Raw genomic sequence first — 22,921 nt, 5'->3', positions numbered from 1 at the left:
TCCCTGCCTTTGACTTGATCCAGGAGATTTTCCATGTTATTTTCTCCCTCTGTCCTGCCAAGGAGGAGCAGGGAGAGAGCATCCAGGAGGGCATCTGGCAGCTGCCCAAGGCCAGCCCACCCCATGTGGAGAGAAAGAGACCTCTGGAACAGAAAACTGCTTTCAGAGGCAGACCTAATTTGGCTTGGAGTTCATTTTTTGGCTGTTCTATCCTCTCCCCACCCCTTGGATCTCATTTCACGTTAAGGTGAAAGCAATGACAGCTGATTTTTCAAGTCTGGAGACACTCCTCTGACATCTGCACAATGCCTTTACCTGGGAATGTGCCTGCAGCAAACTGGCTGCCACTTGCAGAGGAGCATCAAGCACTGCCTTCCACTCACACCAAGAGCAGAAAAGGTGCAGCATGAAGATACTTTGAAAAGTGGAGATTTTTCTGGGATTTTTTGGGTTGGTTTGGGGTTTTTTTTGTTGCTTTTTTTTGGGGGGGGGTGTTTTGGTTTGGGTTTTGGGTTTTTTGGGGGATTATTTTCTTTTTTAATTTTTGTTTTTTGGTTTTGTTTTTTTTAAAATAAAATAGTATGTGGTTACTGTGAGAGCAAGCAGCTGATGAAACCACCCTGTCAATCTCTTTCAGCCTTCCATCTTGTTCTGTGTCTTTTTCTTCTTTTGGCCCATCCCTTTTTTTTTTAATGATTTGTTTCTTCTCCTCCACTTTACTCAAAGGAACCTCAATGATCACAAGTACAGCCTGGCTTCTGAAACAGACTTCAGCGACTGTCAGCATTCCCAACACCCCGAGAATGGTGTGTCACATCCAGCAGAAGGGAAGGAGGACAGGTGGGAAAAGAGCATGGCAAGCAGCTGAGAGTTACCCTCTGTATTCCCTGCATCCCAGGGAGCCTGCAAGATGTGCCCTTGCCGAAGCCAGGGAACGGTTGCAGAGCAGTCTGAGGGCAAGGGATGGGGCTGTGACATTTCTCCTGAGGCTTTTCAGCTCCCAAGGCCTTACAGGGAAGCGATGAGACCTCACCTGAGTGCTGAGCTCTGGGGCTGCCAGCACAGGAAGGACATGGAGCTGCTGGAGGGAGTCCACAGGGATGATCTGAGGGATGGAGCCCTCTGCTCTGGAGAGAGACTGGGAGAGCTGGGGGTGTTCACCTGGAGAAGAAAAGGCTCTGGGATGATGAAATTGCAGCCTTCCAGTGCCTGAAGGGAGCCTGCAAGAAGGACAGAGACTTTTTATGAGGGCCTGGAGTACCAGGACAAGGGGAATGGCTTTACACTTACACAGAGAAGGTTTAGATTTGATATTGGGAAGGAATTCCTCCCTGGGAGGGTGAGCAGGCCCTGGCACAGGGTGCCCAGAGAAGCTGTGGCTGTCACTGGATCCCTGGGAGTATCCCAGGCCAGGCTGGATGGGGCTTGGAGCGACCCAGGATAGTGGAAGGTGTCCCTGAACTGGATGCTCTTCAAGATCCTTTTCAACACAAGCCGTTTTATGTTTCTATGAACACAAGAAAAATTAATTCTTTGCAGCACAAAATCTCAACCAGCCCCATCCCAGAAGAGACCAGAGCACCTGGCTCTTGTACAGCTCTTTTTCCTCCATCTCATGAGGATGACACATCTTAGAGATCTTTCAGCTCAAAGGCTTCCCATCCAGCTCAGCAGCAATCCAATGTTAGGGGCTGCTTTTGCCAACAGGACCCTTGGTAGTGTTCCACGTCCTGGAGGCTTCAGCTGGAGGCAAATCTTGGGTTATTTCAGCAGGAGACTCCTTTGCAGCCAAGGAAAGTCTGAAAGGTCTGGTTTTCCTGGGGTCACACAACTCTGCAGCCTCAAGGAGAGCACGCAGCGATCACACAGAGATCTCATTTATGCTTTCTTGTTTTAATCCCTTCATTTAAAAAAAGATTTAGATGGCATAGAAAGGAAGGAAAAAAAAAACCACCCCAAAAACCTGACATTTGGATGCCTGCCTCTTGATGTTCAGCCAAAAACAGGCACAGCTGCTGTGCCTCGTTGGCATTTAACCATCACAGAGCCCAAGCACGTAGCAAAGCCAAATTATGATGGGTGATGGCTCCCAGGAGTCCCAGGAGGAGCCACCCAACAGCCTCGCTGTCAGCAGGAGTGAGGCAAAGGATGGCTCCTGCGGTTTCCTGGGAGCTCCTTATCTCCTGATGTCAAGGCCTTGCAGAAGGTCAGCCAAACCCACTGGCTGATGACCTTGTGCTCAGGGAACTGCCAAGCGCCTGAAAGCCACCTCAGCATTTACAGGGTGGAGGCACTCAGCCCAAGGGCTCCACCCCAGCCTTTGAGAGAGCACGCACTCCCCCAAAACATGGTCTTAATGTTGCTAAGAAGGAGCAAAGAATGACCAAAACATATGAATACATTGGATTTTTTCCCCCCCTTAACCTTTCTCCAAGTCATTCCAGAGCTCTCCTCCAGCCTAGCGAGTAACCGTCATAATTACAGGGCTAAATGCAGAACTGCTGAAAAATCCAGCTTTTTAGTCCTCTGACAATCAGTTTCATGGGACTTTATTGCCCTTGGGGAAATGAACGACCTTGACACAGAGCTGGTTTTCCCTGTGCAGCTCCCTGACTCTATTTAGCAGCAGGAAAAGCAGGAACAGAGCCCAGACTGGTGCTACTCAGAATATCAGCTCAGCTTCCAGGATTCTCAAAGCAGTCACCCAGGGAAAGGGAGAGGTGAAGAAATATGGCATTTTTGTACTGTATGGCTTCTATACATCAACATCCTCCTAATCAACAACAGCTGAAGAACTGCGGAGTGCAGGGGGAGAAGAAAACCCCGTAGATATTGAAAAAGCTTTTATATCTATAAATACACATGCATGGATACATGCACATCCAAACTTAGTCTCCAGCCAGCTGGCATTAAATAACCAGGAGATGCTGTAAACTTTGGGACAAACAGCATCTCCTGGGTGCAGCTTTTGCTCTAATTGGGTTGGTGTGGTTATCTTTTCCTCACTAACAGGACAGGACTGCTGGGGTGCATTCTCTGAGCTTTATTTGCAGCATCAGCCTCATTACATGGTTGAGACAATGGGAAGATGGCAAAGCTCACGGACAGCCAGCAGCAGCCAAAGATTCCTTTGTTAGAGATAATTTTAAAAACTTTCTAGCCAATAGCACGCTGCTAAAGCTCACAGACAATTGTTCTAGCCAATTACTAAAAGTATACATACACTTGCTTCACACAATGCTTGCTTGTCTTCTTTCTATTAACAGTACACAATACACCATTATTAAGCATAAAACATTCTGCTATCTTGCTAAGTGTATTTTCCTGCAGTTTTAAGGTCTGTCTTAGCTAAGCCTAAACCACGAGCTATTGTTTAATGTCTTTGCTTGCTGTACCGTTGCAACTTTTCAGCTTTCAGACTTTGCAGCTGCAGCTAGTTCTAAGTTTCTCTGCTCTTTCTATTTCTGAGGCCTGCTTTTACAGCTTTCTGAAAATCTTTTTACCTTTACCATTCCCCACACTAATCTTGGTGTCTTATTTTGGAGGGCATAGCCGCTTGTTAGGCCACACCAGCCAACACCCGTGTCTGCATTCTGGAAAGAAAAAGGTTCATCTGATGGGTCCACAGAGGAAGGTTCTCCAAGCCACCTCCTAATGGACAGGTTGTGTGGCACTGCTGTGTGCTGTGAGCATTTGGGTCTGTGAGCAACAGGGATCACACAGAGTCACACAGCGATGCATTTGTCTTCTGAGCTGGCAAGGATCCCCAAACCCTCGAGGGCATGGTTATATCATTCCAAGGGCTGACTCTATTAATCTAACAGCAGATGCAACCGGTTCCCACAAGCACTCCCCTGGTTCCAAAATCTTCCAAGGAGTTGGTGGGGGGGGGGGTAAACACAGATCAATCTCTTATTTAGACTCCACTGACACAGCTATCATCATGACAGATTAGCTGTTATTTGAACATCCTGCTTTCCTGAAAGAAATATCTGCCAGGGAAAAGCTGAATGGGACCTGAACACACACCTCCCACCCCAAGGTTACTACTAGCCTCATATAAACAGCCTCTGGAAGCCCAGGAGATATAAAATTCCTCACACACCAAAAAAAAAAAACAAAACAACAAACTGCTCTGGACAGGTGTTCAATGGATGGCAGAGAAGGTAAGAGAAAAACCAACGTGTAAAATGAGATTCAAATGAAATTCTTTTTATTTGAGCTGCCTGAACAGACAGAGAGAGCTGTGCAGATGGCAAATCCTGTACCAAATGATGAGTCAACCCTCCAAACAGGGGGGCATATTTTAGACCCCACGGGGTGCAAGAAAGCCAACATGAGGCTGACTTGAGTGATCTCCCTGCCTTCCGGGAGATGCTGCCCTTGCACTTGCTCCTCTGCATCCCTCACACCCACCCAGCTCCTCTTGGCTTGTGTCTTTGGGATCCAAACAGAAACACAGCCCCGCGCTGGGCTAATCTCACTATTTCATTAATCATTTATCTCATCAATCATTTTCAGCCATTTCCCTTGGGCCACCCAGCCTTGCCTGCGGCTGCCAAATTTCAGGCTCGTTTCATCTCTAACCTAGTTTCAGAGCTGCCTTGTCTCCTGCCTTTCATGTTCCCAGCTCGTGTTCCCCTTGCACACTTGAACTGGCTGTCCCTGATCAGCAAAGAGCAGGATGAGGGGGGAGAAACAAGGGGAAGACAGACCTTTTGTGATTGTTGCGTGCTAAAATCAGTGTCTTGGAGCCAGATGGTGGCTGACTTGTTTAATTCTCCTCTGAAAGTGGACTCAAAAGAGGAAGTAACCTCAAAGTGGGCAGCACTCCGTGCTAGCAAGTGCCTACATGTCTGTGATCACGGCAGAACATTTGTGCTCTGTGCCCCCACACAGCAGCACGGCCTGTGGTGACATTAATTGGGATTAGTGCAAGGGAACCTGGCGTGGAGCTCTGGCCCAGGCTGGGCTCTGCCATTCAGAACATCACTTACCAGCTCTGGAACGAAGCTGTTGCCACAATTTTTAACAATTTAGGCGCTGGGGAGATGTGTTTTCGGGACAGCAGTCACATCACTCTTCTCTCCCTGCGGAGAAAGAGATGAGACATCCGAGGAAGGACAAGGCAAAGTGCTCACAAGACCTTCAGCTGAGCCTTTTCTGAGCTCTGCCATATGTCATGGGCTGCTAAGGAGTGAATTTCCCACTCCTGGCAAATCGCACATATGGGCAGAAATGCCTCCCCTTAGCTGAGAGCTGAAAAGCACCTCTTCCATGTAAACACAGATCTCTTCTTCTGTTTCTCCTTCTCTCTAGGAGCAAAGGGGAGGCACAAGCAGGAGAAACTTTTGGCAAACTGGCCCGTGGCTCTGGGAGCTTCGAGGTGAAACCAGCCCAGTTCCTTCCACCGGGGCTGTGCAAAGGGCGGCACTTCTGGGAATGCTTGGGGTCGGAAGGAAAACCACTCACACCAGGTCCCACAGAAGCCTCACTCCTAAATGAGCAGCCCTGGCATCAAGTAAAGAAAAAGAGAGAGTTTTAAACCCCAGACCTGAGCTTGCAGTTTCTCTGGTTGCTCAGAGGGGCAGATTCCAAAGATCCCACCAAACAAACCAACAAACCAGGTTCCCGGGTTCTGGAATCCCCTGCGAGTCCAAGAGCCCTGCAGTGTCAGAGCGTGGCTGTGAATACAAAACACGGGCAGCCTCCTGCACCAGCAGCATTCACATTCAAACCGTGGCAGGCTCCAGCCTCCCAGCACATCCCTGTGGAATTCCAGCCCTCTGCTCCTAGCTGAGCTGCTCTTCTCCAGCAAAGACACCGCAAATGTCAGTCGAAGGCAGGCACGAGCACCACGCTGAGAATCTCTGCTCTTGCTCGCCGTGGCATCAGGCAATGCTTCCAATAAGCAGTAAGTTCTCTTTAAAAATAGGAGTTTTTAGGGGAACTGGATTGCTGGCAACTTTATGCAGAGTTGTTTCAGCCTGAGAGAAATGCAGAAGTGTCAGGACACAACCCTGTTGCCCAACAGCAGAGAGCAACTACAGAGTCATTTCGTGATGAAATAGTCATAATGAACAGTCATTTTAAAGAAAGATGCAGTCATACAATCGTGGCAGAAAACCAGGGCCTGTTATTTTGGCTCCAGGCTTTGGGTCCATCCTCTTTCAGTGCACTGAAATCTTTGACTCTCTCCAAAGAGCACCCAGCCCCTCCCTTTTGGTCTTTCCTCAGACACCTCCACTTCAACGGGTGTATTTTCAAACTTTTGGCATGTAAGCTTTTAGGACAAAAAGCAGTGTTTTGGTTCACTGAACACATTGCAGATGCACAGATCCGCTGCTCCAACCCTTTAAAAGGGGGTATGTGTCTTTCTTGTTGTATAAAGCTCACGTATTTGAGCCCCTTTCTCTCTGCTAGGAAAGGTGGTGTGGGGCCTGTTCTAGAAAATTCACCAGCAGGACCTGTGAATGCTTTAAAAGAGCTCAAGAAGCTGGAAAAAATTGCATGGACAAGTGGAGGTTTTTTTTTCTGTTCTCTCCAAGAGGATAAAAAGCTGGCAATTAATAAAACACCAGCTTAGAAAACCAAACAACTCAAAGGCTTTTGTGATCGGTTCTAGCATTACCTGTAGTCAGAACCTCTTCCCTTCAAAATACCCTGGAAGACCATTCCACTAAGCAGGAAAGGTATAAAAATATTCCTTAGCAGCCCCTGCATCAGAGACCAGCCCAGACTTTTGTCTTTTTTATCCAATCTATCTGCTCCCAAAGGCCCTGGCAAGCCTGCCTAATGGAGATTTCTCACCCCTACTATTCACCCTTTGAATACTACCTGCAGTATTCAAACACAAAAGGAAATTAAAGACCTTTTGAAACATGGGCAGAAAAAGGTTGTTGGGGTTTTGCTGCCCCATCTTTAGGTGAATGGTTGGATTTGATGATTTTAAAGGTCTTTTCCAACCTGAAAGTTTCAACAAGTCTATCCCAGTGACCCACATGTGGCACATAGCCCTAGGCTGAAATGTTTCTGGCCCCCATTCTTCTGCACAGGACCTCTTCTTGATGTGATCATGGGGTTTCCTTCACTCTTCAAATCCACAGTCTCCTGTTTGGGATGCTGGGGTTTTTTTTCCTCTCCATTATTCATTCCAGATCAGGAGGCTCAGCCAGCAGCATCACCTTCCCTCTGCTCAGAAAAAATATTCCTTCTCCACAAGCACATAAGATTCTTTTTAAACTCTCATTAATCAAGGCCTGTAATCCATGGGATCCTGCCAGGCTTTGTGGTTTTCCTGGTGGTCTCCTCCTTCAAGTCTCACAGATAAATAATGCCCTAAACCAGTTTGGTCTCTGGAGGCCAACACAAAATCCCAATTTCCTTCTTGGGCTACGTTTCTCCCAGCCTAATCTCCTCCTGATTTAATCTCAAACGAACATCTAGACAACTTCCAGGAGCTTTACTTCCTTGGAAGAGTTAAGACCCATGTTTTAAGCTCCACTTTCTAATGCTGGTTTTCCAGCCCAGACCCCTCGTTTGTCACAGGGGACAAGCAGTGCCACAGACACGTCACCACCACCCTCTCGGAAGGCTCCACCACGTGATGATTGCCAAGGACTGGCACTCCATTTCCTTCAGAGAATTCCCACTGTGCCATGAGACAGAGGCAACAGTTTGTCCTGGGAAGAAAACAGGGGGGAAAAAAATCAGGATTTTAAAGCCAGCGGGAGGTTTGAAAGGAGCAAACACTGTGGCAGCTGTGAATGTCAGACAGCAGCAGATTTCTTCCTGGTTGTGGAAGCATTAATTAGCACACCTAATCTTTGAGAGGCATTAGGATGCTGTTGCTAAAGTTAAGCAGCTGCAGTGAATGAGCTGAGCTCCTGCATAAGGGCTGAGATGGGAGCTGGGAACAGGTAGAAGACTTCAACTCTGAAATCAAGCCCTCTCTGAGACAAGCAGCATTTATTTCTGTAGCTTTCCTCTTGCCAAAGGCACTGCACAGCCAAGGCAAGGGGTGGCTGGGAAATCTGATTTAATGCCATTTTATCAAAAAGGATAAGTCTGTCATGCAGGAGAAAGAAAATTCCGCTGTCCACGGAGTAAAAAGCAAAACCATCTTCATGCCTGGAGCAGAATTTAAGCTCTGGGCTGCCACAGGCAAAACAAGCACTCCAACCTGGCCAGGATTTTTTGTCTCAGTCATTTCTCCTCTGCGTCCCCTGTTCTCTTCACCATTTAAACACATCGACCCTCCTTGCACAGAGGTCATTTTATCACACAGCTGGCCAGAAATCAGAAGGAGTGGGGGGGAAAGGGGAATCATTTGAGAACAGAGCTGCTGCCTCCCCTTGCATTTATTCAACTCTGACATCTAGTGGGCATCAGCACCAGCGGGAAGCAGGAGCAGGAGCGGCCAGCCAGGCTCACCCACTGACAGCCCTGGGATCAGCCACTAGTTTTTTTGTGCCACAGAGGAAGTTCCCCACCCTCGGCACAGCTGTGGCTCCTCAGGACCCTCCCAAGTGTCCGTGCTGAACTCGCACTCGCACTTGGACCTGCTCCAACCCCACGCTCCCGGTGGGAAAATGCTCAGGTCCTGCTCCCCACTCTGAATCAGGACATGGGTTTGGCAATTTATGCTTCTTCTTCATTTCAGAGAGATCATGCAGGGGTCAGGCTGGATGAGCAGCCTGAGCTGAGGTTGCTGACAGCCGAGCGTACGCCCGGAAATCTCCACATTCCTCCAGGATGAGCAACAGCCTTCTGTCTGACATGGGCTAGGCTCCATCCAGCTGATCATCTCTGCTCTTTGGGAACTTTTTTTGGCTAGTTCCATGTAGGACTGGGCCCCTCTTTACTGCTGGCAGCTCCAGCCATTCCCAGCTAGCCCGTGTAAGCAGAATTTGATGTACGGCTGCCAACGCACCAGTGCCAGTCCCGTGGTGGCACAAACCACACCAGTGCCTGGCAGTGATCACAGAGTCACAGACTGGCCTGGAAGGGACCTTAAAGACAATCTCAGGGCACCTTCCACTAGACCAGGTTACTCCAAGCACTGTCCAACCTGGCCTTGAACACTTCCAGGGGTGGGGTGTCCATCACGGAGCATTTGTGCCGTGATGCCAAAAAGAGGATCTGGCAAATGAGATGCTGCGGCACCCTGGAGCCCAGATTCCACAAGTGCTGACTGAAGGAAGAGAAGGGAACTGAGCCCAGTTTTTCTGCAGCATCACTGCGTGGTGTTGTCCTTCATCCATCCCACACCATGGGAATTCCTGCCCAGACACTGTCAGCATAAAAAGTGTCGGGGTGTACAAAAAACCAAACAGAGAAAATGAGTATGAAAGGAGTGATTCTGCCGTGGATGCAGGTTTTACTGCTTTTCTCAGAGAGCAGGAAGTCAGCACTTTCCACCCTTCCCTGGGGACAGACTGCAGTGCTGGAGGTCTGGGCAGGGGTCAGGTGTCCTGTCCCGTGTGGGCAGCTGAATTTGCTCCTGTTCATTCCCCAAATCACTACACAAATCCAAACTCTCACTTCTTTCCTCATCCTGCAACTGCTTTGCATCAGAAGGGTGACAATATTTCACCTTCTGGAATGTCAACAAACTCAAACAGCCCCAAAGTCCCTGTATGCAGCAAGGCCCACTCTCATCCCCCGTGGCTTTGCTGTCTCCCGTCCCTTTTCTGCTGCCTCAGAGTTTCTGAACAGCCTCAAAATCTGCAAGAGGAGAGAATTTCTACTCTGCACATTCCTTCCAGGGCAAATAGTGCCTCCAAGGGTGCAGGGAAAGCTCCCTCCCTGTCCCTGCTGCTGCATAAATCTCCACTCCCCAAGCAAAATCCAACAACAAAACTCATGGTCTTCTTACACAGACCAAGTCTCAGCCAGGGGAGTTGGAAGGGAGCATCCCTAGCAAGGGTCATTGGTATGTTGGAGCACCGAGTGCTTGAGTCAGCAATTTGGGACCAGGAGAGGCTCAGGAAAGTAATGTGGACAAAGGAAATATTGCTCCCTGCTGCCAGATAAACATCTGCACAGCAGATGCCACATCAGCTCCTCCTAGGTGTGAAGGCATTTGCATGCGTGCAGCCAGGAACTTAAAGTACACTGCAATCATTTTGGCTGGTGGGTGGGAGGGGGGAAAAAAAGAGGAAAAAAAGGGGGGGGGCGGGGGCATTTTTCCTTTTTTTGGGGGGGGTGTGTGTGTGTAGAGAAGTGCACATTTAATTATCACATATTAGCAAAATACAGAGTCATGGAATATCCTGAAGTCGGAGGGGCCCACGAGGATTGTTGAATCCAAATCCTGGCCCTGAGAACTGCCTGTTGGGGAACTGGGAAAAGCCAGAGTGAAACATGGAAGAGTACACGCCCAGCTGAAGCTGTTTCCTGTGTCAATCCACCTCATCCCTTCCAGGAAACAAAGCCAGGTCTTAGAGAAACAGGCCAGGAAGGTCTTCTGCTCACCTGGGCCAGAAAGACACGTATAAAAAGACCTCAGCCACAATCTCTTGAGTTCAGGAGTTTCAGAAAGCTCCTAGGCCCTTCCTGTCCAATGAAGAGTCATGGCTATAATCAGCAGATGGGTGAAATCAGCCCTATTGGGAATGAAGATGCTCAGCAAAAATTTGGAAGAGAGACAGATCATGGAGGACTCCAGCACTGGGCATTCAGAGCAAAGGAATCATGGAATCCCAGGCTGGTTTGGGTTGGAAGGGACCTTAAAGCTCATCTCAACTTACCCCCCTGCCATGGGCACAGACACCTCCCACTATCCCAGGCTGCTCCAAGCTCCATCCAGCCTGGCCTTGAAGATTCCCAGTCCTGTTCATCCAAGCAAAGCAAAACAACCGTGGAAAAGGAAAACATCTCTTCCTCTGTTAGACCTCTGCACCTTGTCAGCACCCTCTGCTCCCTGCTACCACGGTGGTCATCGAGGGCTCTGACTGCATCTTCTCAAGCTTTTCAGGTGGAAATTCCTACTAATCAGGTTACCTCGCCAAAATCAGGAGGGAAAATAGGGGAGAGTCAAACTGGGTGGGGCAGTGGCTTTAGAGAGAAAAATAAGTTGATTTTGACTGATAAAGCCTTAAAAAGAAACCCCAACAAGAACCTCGCAGCTGCACAGCAACCTTCCGTTTCCCGGGAGAGGAGGGCATGAGACTGCTGAGACCTTTTCCAGGTGAGGAACACATCCGAGGTCTGCTCTAACACGGCCTTCTTCCAAAAGCCATTCGTGCCTGACAATCACCGTCATTGGCAGCCCCCAGCTCTGCACATTAGCGACCAAGAACCCATTAAAGCCAAATTCCTGGTGGGCTTCAACTCCAGCCCCTGGATTTGTAGTGAGGCTTCTCTGTCTGCAACTGCTGCAGTCGGAGAGAGAGGAATGAAGTGTGGGTGTACTCGTTTGAATAATCAATAATTAGCCGGGAGCATCACAGAAAATTACAAGCAAGCAGAGAGCAACGCAGAACAAACAAATGGAATAATGAGGTTTTAATATCATCATTATGGGATGGTGGAAATGTCCTGGACACAGTTGAATGCGAGTTCTCCCAGGGATACCTAACACATCAGAAGGGCTATGGATGGATGAGGGTGTATTTAGCATCTCATGAGCAGAAAATGAGTTTGGGGAAAGACTCCCACTCCACGGAAGAACGGTTTTTTCACCAAAAAGGAAAGGCCAAGGCATCAGGTTCTTTCTTCCCATGCTGGATCTTTGAATCTTGACTCTTCTCATTCTCCAATCTACTTTAAAAACAGAGAGGAAGGAGAAATGTCTGAGAAATTGTCTCAGAACCATCCATGGGAAAAGTGTATTCAGCTTCAACAAGTTGCTTATTCATTTGCTTTCCACCCTGTGGAATCTGCAAAAAGAAACCTGCACAAGCAAAACATTTCATATGTGCACAAATGTCGTGGCAATGGCTAATTAGGGTAAAAAAAAAAAGAATAAAAAGAAGCAGACTGTTAGAAACATTAACGACAGTGAAATACGACCCATGGGACACAAACCAACACGTATTGTCAGGTGTCAAAAGCAGAGATGGTTGAGGCTAGAAGCTGATGTATGGTCTGCTCTGAAATGGATCTGAATCAAGAGTACAGTATTCAGAAGAAATGGGAGATGTGCTTCTCCAGGGGAACGTGTGACAGCACCCTGTAGCCTACACTGTGTCTTCAGCAAGTTGGTCACCATGGCAACCTGAAATTTTTCTGTAAGACAATTTTGTTAGTAAAATTTTAGAGGTGGATTCGGGCGAGAAAGGAGAGTCCACACATGTGGAAGGGATTAAATATAGTGACTCTCTAAGAACAGCTTGTCCAGGAGCCACTGAATCCTGCCTGGAGCCGGGCCCAGGCCCAGGCCTCCAGCCCTGGAGATGGGGGATGCCAGGAGCAGCCACTGCAATCATTGCTGGGGACCAAGGGACTACAGAAGAAACAGGAGCCAGAGGGAGCACGGGAAATTCCAGCTGAGTTTAAGGAGAAAGTCTTCCCCCAAGAGGGTTCCTGTGCGTAGCCCAAAGAGGGATCTCTATCCCATGGTATTCCAGCCTCAGCTACACAGCCCTGCTCTGAGAGGGCCTTCCCAGCTCTGTGATCCTTTGACGAGCTCATTTCTAAAACCCAGCACTGAGCAATAGGTTGAGGGCCGTGGAGAGCCCTTTCCATTCTTCCAGGGAAAGAAGTCCTGTTGGTTTCCTCCTGGAATTAGACAAAGGGGCTTGTGAAGTGTAAGGGATCACCCAAGCCCCGTGCCCTCCCTAAGCAGGAGCAATTTCCTCCGTGCAGCTGTGGGTCTAATCCTTCAAAACAGATCGAGAAGAGAGGGGGGGACAAAGAGCAAGACAAAAATTGCTGCTGCTCACAGCACCAGGAGGCTGTCACAGCGATTCCCTCTCTGCTCCAACACCTCTGCCCCAGCCCTGCCACGCTCTGACCCCAGCAGCAGGAAAGGTCCTGCCTGGCTCTGTTTCCCTCCCGGCCCTTTGCCTCTGAACAGATGAAAGCATGCTGTCCCCTGCCACAGCACATCACAGCTGCCAGGTGACACCAAGGACTCGGCCACCACAGCCAGGCTCCGTGGCAGGAGAGATGAAACAGCAGCCTGACATTTCCCCAAGCACCAAACTGCTCCCAAAGCTCATCCGACACGGAGCTCACACACCCTGCAACAGATCCCATCCTGCAGGGATTTTCCTTCCCTCTGCTGCTTCACTCTCCTTTTTTTTTCTTTTTTTTCTTTTTTTTTTTTTTCCCCCACAGAAAGCAATAAGCTGCTTTATGAGGACTGTAGAAAGTGGGTGGGTGAACGGGAGAGGCAAAAACAAAGACATGAGGATATAAAACCGCAACTAAAATCAAGCAGCTCCCTAATGAGGGCACTGGGGAATTAAAGCTCAGTTTTCCACACGCCAGGAGAGCTGTGAACCCTGCTCTGCTATTGTATTTCCAGGAGACAGATAAACAAGCACCCGTTTCACTCTGAAGGTCAGATCCTGGATTTCTTAGGGATGAGAAGAGGCCCAATGCTGCCTGATACTCTTCCATTAAAAAAAAAACAAAACCACTCTGATATTTAAGGATGCCACTTCTGCACGTGCAGTGCTGCTAATCAGCTCCTCAGGACTGCCACCACCCCCCTCCTGCCAGCAGCAAGCTGTGCCAGGTGACAGAGTCCTCAGTCAGGGAGCAATTGTAAGGGGAAATACAGAAAACTTGAGGAGGAAATCACAGCCCCTTGGCTGGATGCTGAAGGAAGCTGATTTCCTGTTAAAAAACCCACTTTCCTTGTGTGATTAACGAGTAAGACACAATCAGCATTCACCATCTACTTGTATTTTGCAAAGGCAGGAACTTGCTTCTTGATTTTCCTGTTCAAGGACATGAAGCATTGCTGGGGAGACTCCAGATACAATTCGCGGGTCTGCACAAGAAAAAGCTGCCTTAGGCAGGTGATTTTGGAACAGCATAAGCATCAGGGCCCTTTTGCTCCCTGGGGATTAAGGTGGTCGGCAACTTTGAGCCATTTTTAGGCTCCTCTTGGCAATTCAGAGCAGCATCAAGCAGATTCCAGCTCTGTGCAGCTCAGGTTGTTAACAGGTGATCAGCTCTTGTACAGCAGCTTTTTCTCCCCATCCTGTCACTCCCTGTGTGCCTGAACTATTTATGGGAAAGACTGGCCCCAGAGCATGCCACTGGAATTTCACAATCTCCCCAGTTTGGAGATGGACGAGGAAATAAATCCAGAAAATCTGATTAGGACTTGTCACTGAAGTAAGCTCATTAATCATTGATGGGGTTTTTCATATTCAATTTCTAATTCCTGCAGGCACCAGCAGACTGGTGGGTCTGAAGACTGCAGACTTGAAAATGTTCTTTATATAACAATGGCACTGATTTTTTCCCCCCCTGAATATTTAGCACATTCTAATAAGTAAAAAGAGCTACAAAGCACCAGTGAGTTCATTTAGACTAGCTTCTTGCACAAAGTCAGGCACAGAATTCTCCTGAAATAATTCCTGAAGCCAAAAAGATAAGAGGGCCTAGCTCAGAAATGTAAAATCCAGCATGAAAAACTGTCAGCCACTTGCCTGAGCAATTTTTGCAGCAGTCAGTTACCCATTCTGGTGTGTAAAAGAAAAAAAAAAAAAGAAACCACGTTTCATTTCTTACCTGGACTTGTCTAGCTTTGCCTGTCAGCACCAGGTTCTTTCAGTAAGAGATGAAAGTCTTCTATTATTAAATTGCTATTTCCCCAGCCTCCCCCAAAATCTTCTCAGCTAAGCTAAGCCAGTCGAGCCTACTGCCATTTCAGAACTCAGCACTCATTCCCCATGCCCCCACCAAACCCTGCATGGCTTGTAATAATGCCAGCCAGGATCACACATATGCCAAAACCCAGGGAAAACAGCAGGGAACAACTTTTCCTGGCCTCAGAGGCATAAAATCTGTTTAATTTTTGGCTTCAAATGAAATCCTCTGATTCTGGATACCAGCAAAATCAGGAAGATTCCTCTCCAGACTTTGCAACTAATAAGTCAAATTGATAAAAGCAAGAGAAACAAGGGGCTTTGGGGGTAGAGCTGATATTCCCTTTAAATCCAATGATGTATCTGCCTCTGACATGTCCAAAAACCAGGAAACTCATTGGAAAAAACAGCTCCATAGCTGACACTTGCATGAAATACAGCTCCATAAATGACACTTGCAGCCAATTTTTAAAAGCAAGCAGAAAGTATTAAATTTCAAACTGCTCTGGGTTTCAAGGACCATAAATTTCTCCCCGCTTGCTTCACGTTCTGTTTTCAGGAATGTTTTACATCTTGCTTTTGGTTTGGAGATTTGTTAGAAGTTAGGCACAAGAACACATAGCATTTCTGAGTGCTGCTGAAAGGGGATAGCTCTCCTCTTCTCGAGAGCCAGAGAATTAAAGATACCTAGCACTGCCCGACGGCAAAGAAAAGTTAGAGATGCCTGTTAAGAAGGCAGGCAGTGATTAAAAAGGCCTATTCTATCGGCTTTACTGGCTCGGGGAAAAACTAAAATAGCATATGGATTTAATGAAATAATTCTTACAAACACAGCAGAGTGCCTGGGTTTTCCTTTGATATCTCCTTTCCAGGAGAGCAGGAGGCTTGTCTCCTCCAGCGCATCGAGGTTTACCACGGATATGCTTATGAGTAACATGTGTTAGCTTTTGGTGAGTCACCGGTGCTAAATTCCGCCTAAAACTGTCTCGTTTCCAACGCAGCAGGCTGGAGCTGAGCTCCACATGCAGGGGGCACTCAGTTCTGGCACTCCACAGGGACAGAGACCCGCTAATGATATGTACCCGAGCGCTCCAAGCCTTTTTAATCACAAAGACGGAGCACTAAGTAATTTCCTCTTCCCAACTACTTTAAACCCGTTTAGCATGCCAAGGAATGAGCTCATTCCGTGTTGCTAAAACTCTTTCGAACCACTTCCCTTTAGATTAAGGCCTTGAGACGGCAGGTAAAGCATCAGCAGCAATTAGAGCTGCTCCCACACAGAGCCGCAGAGGCAGGTCAGCAAAGGTGCTTGGTGTGGGACAGGCTCTGCCAGCTGCAATAAATCACGGCTGCCTTTCATTAGCAGTCCCGTTAATTGGCTTCCCAACATCTCCTTCACGGATTCTCCAAGACAAGTGCTTCTCCCCGCCGTGGCTCTCCCAGATCCCTTCAGTTTTTGTTTGTGTGACCCTGGGGCACTTGGTTTGGCACAAAGGCACGGCCATTCCTCCAGATCCCTTCTCTGGATATGCTCCAGCCCCTCACTGTCCTTGTGTGAAAAATGCGTATTTTATGATTGGCTTTTCACAAATATTAAAATTAATATTACCTGTGTTATGTTAGATAGTTATGCTGTATTAATTTTCTTAAGTAGTGTGTTAAATAGAGCTACAGGTTATAACATAATGTTAAAATAGAAATTATGCTATGTAAAGTATTTTTTTAGAGAAAGGAATGTGGTACTTGCACCCAGACAGCAGCCACAGGACACCTCAATCTTTCAGAGAAGAAAGGAATTTATTGCTCTCTTCTCAGAAGAAACTAACTTCTTCCTGCCTCGCTCAGCCCTAAAGACACCGTCAGGATTCAGAGGAAGAAGTTGACACTGACCAGACAGAATCCTTTGTTTTAATGGAAGTTATGCATCATGTATGAGGTGTATGAATATGCAACAGGCTATTGTTTTTAAGGTTAATCTTCTGTTAACATGTGTCCTTTTTCGGGCTTATTTTGCCCAGAAAAAGGTACCCGGACCTCCATAACTCTTAGTTTTTATTGTCTCATATTGTCCTAATCCTAATTGTCCAAATTATTATTACTCTAACTATATTGCTATTTTTATAACCATCTTATTACTATTAAACTTTTAAAATTTTAAAAACAAGTGGCTGGCGTTTTTCACACTTGTCTCGAGGAAAATGGAGATAAAAAGGCTAGAAGCCTGCAGTCAACTCAAACTCTGAGTTTACAGAAGGATTTTCCTGCATGCTTTGCACACTAGCTGTACCCCAGGACACGGGCGTGTGTTGGAGCATACAGGATGGACAACTCAAAAGTGAGGCACAGCTAGGAGCTCTGGAGCTGGGATGTCTTCCAAGGAGCTAAAAGTCCTCCATCCTGAGCGCTCACTTCCCACCCTGCCACAAAACCTGCAGACCCAGGGTGCATAAAAGCTAACCCTAAGCCTAACCCTAAGTCTACCCTCACCCAAACCTCATCACCATGGGTGGTGCAGATCAGAAAGGTGTAGGAGCAGCAAAGTAGGGGTGGCCTTTTGCAGCCCCAGTGTTCCTGGAGCTGTAGGTTCCTTGATTCTCCCAACCCTAACCCACACTCACCCAGCCCAGGTTATTCCATCTTGTCAGGGTTGAAGTAGCTGGGTTTGTTCCAGTCTCCATGGCTGCTGCCTCTTCCCCTTGAAGGGAAGGCTTCGGGAGCAAAGGCATCATCTAAAAAAAGAACACGGAGACATCACAAGACTTTCAGACTTGTGTTGGTTGTTGCCCAGAGAAGCTGTGGCTGCCCCATCCTTGCAAGTGCCCAGGGCTGGCTTGGATGGGGCTTGGAACAACCTGGGGTAGTGGAAGGTGTCCCTGCCCATAGCAGCAGGTGGAACGAGATGATCTTTCAGATCCCTTCCAACCCAAACCACTCTGTGATTCTAGAATAGAAAATATTCAGCGCTGCATTCTGCACACAAGTACTGGTTATGAGAGCACAAATCTGGCAATCCAAAAAATGTATGAACCTCTAGCATGGCCTGGCTTGGCGGGACAGTGCTCTCCATGCACCCTGAACTAGACACCCCTCTGCAAGGGAAAAACCAGTTGCCCATGAGCTGGAGCAAACAGCTGATCTTTCACATTGTCTTCTCCCTCAGACAGATGACCTTGAGATGTTCCAAGAGGAAAACACAGGTCAGGGTATTCCAGTATGGCAGAGCTGGCTTACCTTCCCTGCGAGCGCTGCCCCGCCTGTCAGGGGTCATTATGGGCACATGCATCATCTGGAAATCAAAGACATCTCTTTAAAAACCTCACCTGGCAAGAAGCCCCACCTCTGCATTCCCTCAGGCACGAGGTGGTCGCTAAAGTAATTCCAAACCTCATTCTTAATTTCGCTGGTAACAGGATTACTGCTGGCGCTCCTGCAGTCCAGGGGTTGGACTCCATGATCCCATCAAACTCAGGATGTTCTGTGATGCCAGCCTCAGTCAATCACAATTCCTTCTCCCATCCAAATACCACCACGGGTGCACCAACACTACCTCAGCCAAGCTGAGATGCCCTGAGCAGAGTTAACAGCCCCACAGCAAGAGCTGCAGTGCACTTGCTGCAGCCCTCTGCAGAGGGAAACGCTTTACTTTTCAAGTGCAGTAATTCCCTTTGGCATTTATTCCTTATTAACATTGCAGGAAATATATTCCCCAGCAGGAATATGGCAACAGCACTGAATTTTAAGTGATGGTTAAGGAAGACTTGGGGGAAGATGTCTGCTTGTAAAAGCAAGTGTTTGTGCTGAGTGCCCTGTTAAACAATGGTTATGTCAACCCACAGAGGACTGACGGAACATCCCAGGCTGTGTTACACATTCCAGTGCTCCACATGCAGTCTTTCTGCTCTGCAGAGCCAGGCTTCCTGGGGTGCACTCGCTAGCCAGCTCGGAATGGAGATTTTGAGGGAAAAAAAAAAAAAAAAAAAGAAAGAAGAAATGAAGAGCTAATCTGGCAATTCAAGCCAAGGAAAAGTAACGAAGAATCCCATTTGCTCACACAGCGGCTGGAGAGGGACTTCTCACAAGGGCTTGTCATGACTGGACAAGGAAGACTGGCCTTAAGCTGAAGGAGAGCAGGGTGAGATGAGATATTGGGGAGAAATCCATCCCTGGGAGGGTGGGCAGGCCCAGGCACAGGGTGTCCAGAGAAGCTGTGGCTGTCCCTGGATCTCTGGAAGTGATCCAGGGCAGGCTGAGCAGGGCTTGGAGCAACCTGGGATAGTGGGAGGCGTACCTGCCCACAGTAGGGGGTGGAACTGGATGGACTTTAAGGTCCCTTCCAACCCAAACCATTCTGTGATTCTACAATTCAAATTCTTCATTTAGCTCCCCGAATTTTCCAAAAATAAAAGCTCTCCATGTCCTTGCTTGTTAAATTGTGTTCCCTCAAGCACAACACCCACTGTAGAGCTGTGTTCTCAGCGCAGACACACACATCCAAGAGTCAGTTCATGGATAAAGTGGACACTGGCACAGTTTGGAAACTGTCAGTAGAAATTCCCAGGTTAGGTCAGCATTGAATAACACCCTTTAAAACCAAAAAAGAGCTCAAAAAGGGAACAAAGATCTCAGCAGACCAAATGTCCTTGGGCTGTGCTGTGCTGTGATGACGTGCTCAGCTGGGAGCTGGGTTTGGCAACAGAGCCAGAGCCACAGGGATTTGTGTGTGTCCAAGAAATGCCAGTCACTGTTCTCCAGTCCCATAGGCAATGAAGGAAGTGCTGGAGGTGATAGATGTGCCAGACTGCCACAGAGTGTCACACTCTTCCCCAGGCAAGGCCAGAGTCCTCAGCTGATGGAAAGTGCCACAGCTGACAGCTGGATTTCAAACTACAGCCACTTTCCTGATCCGAACTTCCTCCCGCAACAGGAGCACACACAGACACCTGGACTTCTCTTTAAAAGAGGGTAAGCAGAATTTTCACTCCTCCAGGCAGCAAAAATGGGTTTTCCCCTTCCTTACCTCCTCACTGCTCATGGATTCAGAGCTGAATGTGCTGCGATGGCACCGCACGGTGATGTTGGCAATCAGCCCCCCGGAGACTTCCACAACGCTCCTGCAGGAAGCAGTGGGCTGTAACAGAACAAAACAGAGCCAATCTCACAGAGCAAACATGCAATACAAACCCTCAGTGCTGGTGGGAACCTGCAGAAGGATTTCAAAAACAAATTCCACGAGTAAGAGAACAATTACACAATGACATGTTCTGGCTCCCCAGCTATGTGTTTGTTGTACAAACCTCTGAGCTTGCTTGGGGTTGGAGGAAACCTCCACATCCTTTTCACAGCTCAGCACATAGAGAAGGACAGTGCAGGGGGCTATGCCAACAGCAGCTCCAGCTCTGGAAGTTAAACTACCCTTAAAGATGTTGTCTCTGCCATTGGACAAAAATCTGCAGCAAAACCTGCGCTCAAGTTTGGAAAACACATCCCTGCACCACCATATTGCCCCAGGAAGAAGAGGGGTATGGTGTCAGTTTAGGATACAGGGGTAACACTGCAGCAGCCAACTTTTGAGTTTTTAAAGAAAAATAGCAAAGCATTAACCAACAGTTCCGTGTGGTGCCATCTACACACACTCATGAGCATCTTAGCTCCAGAGCAGAGAGGTGACTTGGCCCAAGTAACTGTGCACAGAGAAGTCCCAAGTCTGTGCACAGACTCAATGTATTTCCACCAAAGCTGGTGATTTAAGACTCAGAGGAGAGCAAGAGTTGTGTCAAGAGCCTTTTTATTTCAGGCTGAGAGTGAGAAATCCGAAAGAGATCAGCACTGTGAGCACAGGGGGGGATCTGCACGACACGGAAGGTAAACCTTCATGTGGTGTCCAGACAGGTAAAAGCAAGGGAAACATCAGCCCCTCTGCCCTCTCAACTTAGAGAACAAGCCATTCCTTCTAGGATTTGGCCCCAAAAGCACACATACCTTCACTACACGCTGCTCGCAGACACAAATCCTCTTTTCAGCTCCCTGCCCTCCCCACTGAGCAGGCAGAAGAGTTTCCCACCGCTGGTCCTTCCCACCCAACACCCACTCCGTGCTGCAGGCCGTATCAAAAGCAGCCAGCCACTCCTCACTTCTCAGCACCAGCAGCACTGCAACCCCTCCTGAGAGGATCCTGCGGGGAGGGGAGGGCTCCCAATCCCAGCAGGGGCACCTACCACGAAAGGGCCAGTTCTGAAGTCACAGGTAGAGGGGTCTCTCCCCGAAGCTTTGGGGCACACGGTCTCGCGGATGCTGAAGCGCAGATCTAACCCGTAAGTGTCGCTGTCCCACGTGTCCGCCTGGGGACAGCAGGGTCAACGCAACACAGCATTAGTCCTTCTCGGTTGTTCTTTTCCTTTTTCTCATAGTCCAGACAATGCTTTAGCTCAAGATGGAAGACTTAGAAAGAAAATTAAAAAAGCAATGCCCCCCCCCAAAAAAAACCCTCAACAAAAACCAAATACCCACTACTTTCAAACGCTTGGGTGTTTTAATCCAAATTGTATAAATCCATATGTCATCTTGACATTCATTCTTGCAGAGACTTGATACAGGCCACTTACAGGAAAAGAAAGGTTCTGAGGGTGCTCGGGAGCATGGACGTTATAACTTTCAATTGAGTCGTTTTAACTCTTTAACTTGGGCCGTATCCAGTATAACTCTGAACACCACAAATTACAACAGATAGAGGTTTCTTGCCGGCACTTAGACTCTAGCAGATTTAAGCCAGAGTTGGTGCGTAGAGACAGATGACATAAATAAAGATCAGAGAAAGAATCCTGAATTGTGGGGCCATTTAACCAGTGAAGAGCTTCAGATGAACCAGGCTGCTTGATGCCCAAAGCAAAGCAGTTTGCCGGAGGTATTTAAAAACATCACTTTTCAACAAAATCCTACAAGACAACCCTCAAGGACTTCTGCTTTAGGCATGAAAAATCTGAATTCCTAAAGTATTTTAATTACAAATTTACATACAAAAGACATTTAGGTTCCTGGTGCTGGAACTTCAGATAATGGCCCAAACCCACCCTCTTTTAAGCAGCATCAGCTAACTCCAACTTAATCTGGGTTTCCAGGACTGGGGGAAAAGAGTTCTCCATCCCAGGAAAGCACATTTCAGGTAAAGGATCTCTGTTGTCTGCGTACTTACTCCCATGACTCGGCTACTGACAACACCATACAGGTTTCTGCTCCATGACTGGGAATTGATCCGTGCAATGGAAGCATTGAGAGCCTCTTCTGTGACAGGGAGGTCATAGTCATACACTGGGAACCCTGAGAGGGAGGCACAGTTCCATCAGAAGTCCATTGGAGGATTATACTTTTCCCCCCAAAACCACCCTAAAAAGGGGGATGAGGCTCCAACTTACCTGAACATGAGAAAATGCTCAATGTGAGGAGAAAGATTATGATCCTCATAGTGTGTCTTCCAAAATCCTCCAGTATTTTTCCTTTCCAAGCAAGGCTTCCCAGTGCATATCCCTCAGTCTTTATATAAAGGCAGCCTTGATCCTACGCCTGACCTCCCCACATCCAAGCTCCACTCCAAACATTGCACTTTAAACGGAATTGATCCAAGAGTAAATATTTGCTGTCAACTCTTCTCCATTTAGCAGTGATTCTCTGATAATCGATGGGCTGCAGTGCCTTTTTCCCAGGGCTGAATTCCCCTCTGGGGAGCACTGAATTCCTGATATGTTTGTAGCCAAAGGCTACTAGGATCTAGTTATTTTGTTCTCCTTTAGCCATTAGTTTTCCATGGGGTGAGTCAACTCTGTCCTTAGAAGTGGACCCAGGACCTTCATGTCTTGGCAGCACCTGGAAGCACTTCCAGGCTGGCATTCCCTGAGGACTCCCCAGCACCAGAGGGGAATTCACCCACGAGGAACAGCCACCATCACCCTGCAGACCAAAGCACACATGAGAAGCTTCCTTGACACCAGGCACATTGCAGATCTGCAATGTGAAACTGCAATCAGAAACTGCACTGGGACACGCAGTTTCAGCCCAAAAGTTAACAGGATTTTGGAAGTCATGTTGGAAACTGTGGCCTTCAAACAAACTCACCTGCTGCTGCCTGTTCACCAGGCAGAGGTGGGTGTGACCATGTC

General features: G+C 47.9%; 1 protein-coding gene and 1 long non-coding RNA gene across 4 annotated transcripts; both read right to left on the bottom strand.

Annotated features, from left to right (window-relative positions):
* Positions 1–979: 979 nt before the first annotated feature.
* On the bottom strand, positions 980–6,131 carry LOC119703226. Its single transcript, XR_005257594.1, has 3 exons — positions 5,625–6,131; positions 4,998–5,511; positions 980–1,220 (listed from the first exon to the last, which is right to left on the bottom strand). It is a non-coding gene; the product is annotated as an uncharacterized LOC119703226 (long non-coding RNA).
* Positions 6,132–11,491: 5,360 nt separating this feature from the next.
* SPP2 (secreted phosphoprotein 2) lies at positions 11,492–22,341 on the bottom strand. Of its 3 annotated transcripts, none has more exons than XM_038142713.1 (7): positions 22,181–22,341; positions 21,961–22,085; positions 20,987–21,109; positions 19,789–19,899; positions 18,003–18,057; positions 17,390–17,500; positions 11,492–11,766 (listed from the first exon to the last, which is right to left on the bottom strand). In XM_038142713.1, the coding sequence occupies exons 1-6, from the start codon at positions 22,227–22,229 to the stop codon at positions 17,400–17,402; spliced, it is 564 nt and encodes a 187-aa protein (XP_037998641.1). In that variant the 5' UTR covers positions 22,230–22,341; the 3' UTR covers positions 11,492–11,766; positions 17,390–17,399. The 3 variants fall into 3 exon arrangements, with proteins under 3 accessions (XP_037998641.1, XP_037998640.1, XP_037998642.1); XM_038142712.1 differs by having other exon boundaries at positions 11,492–11,763; XM_038142714.1 differs by lacking the exon at positions 11,492–11,766 and adding an exon at positions 13,836–13,945.
* Positions 22,342–22,921: the final 580 nt, after the last annotated feature.

This window comes from Motacilla alba, chromosome 7 (assembly GCF_015832195.1).
Source record: "Motacilla alba alba isolate MOTALB_02 chromosome 7, Motacilla_alba_V1.0_pri, whole genome shotgun sequence".
NCBI classification, from domain to species: domain Eukaryota; kingdom Metazoa; phylum Chordata; class Aves; order Passeriformes; family Motacillidae; genus Motacilla; species Motacilla alba.
This window is presented reverse-complemented; position numbering and strand designations above follow the sequence as displayed.

Bases quoted from the DNA above. Each gene is read 5' to 3' on its own strand.
- SPP2 (XM_038142713.1), bottom strand. From the start codon at position 22,229: ATGAGGATCATAATCTTTCTCCTCACATTGAGCATTTTCTCATGTTCA. The intron at 22,086-22,180 runs GTAAGTTGGAGC...CCTCCCTCTCAG, and splicing joins GAGCATTTTCTCATGTTCAG to GGTTCCCAGTGTATGACTAT. The intron at 19,900-20,986 runs GTAGGTGCCCCT...GTTCTGTTACAG, and splicing joins TCAGAACTGGCCCTTTCGTG to CCCACTGCTTCCTGCAGGAG.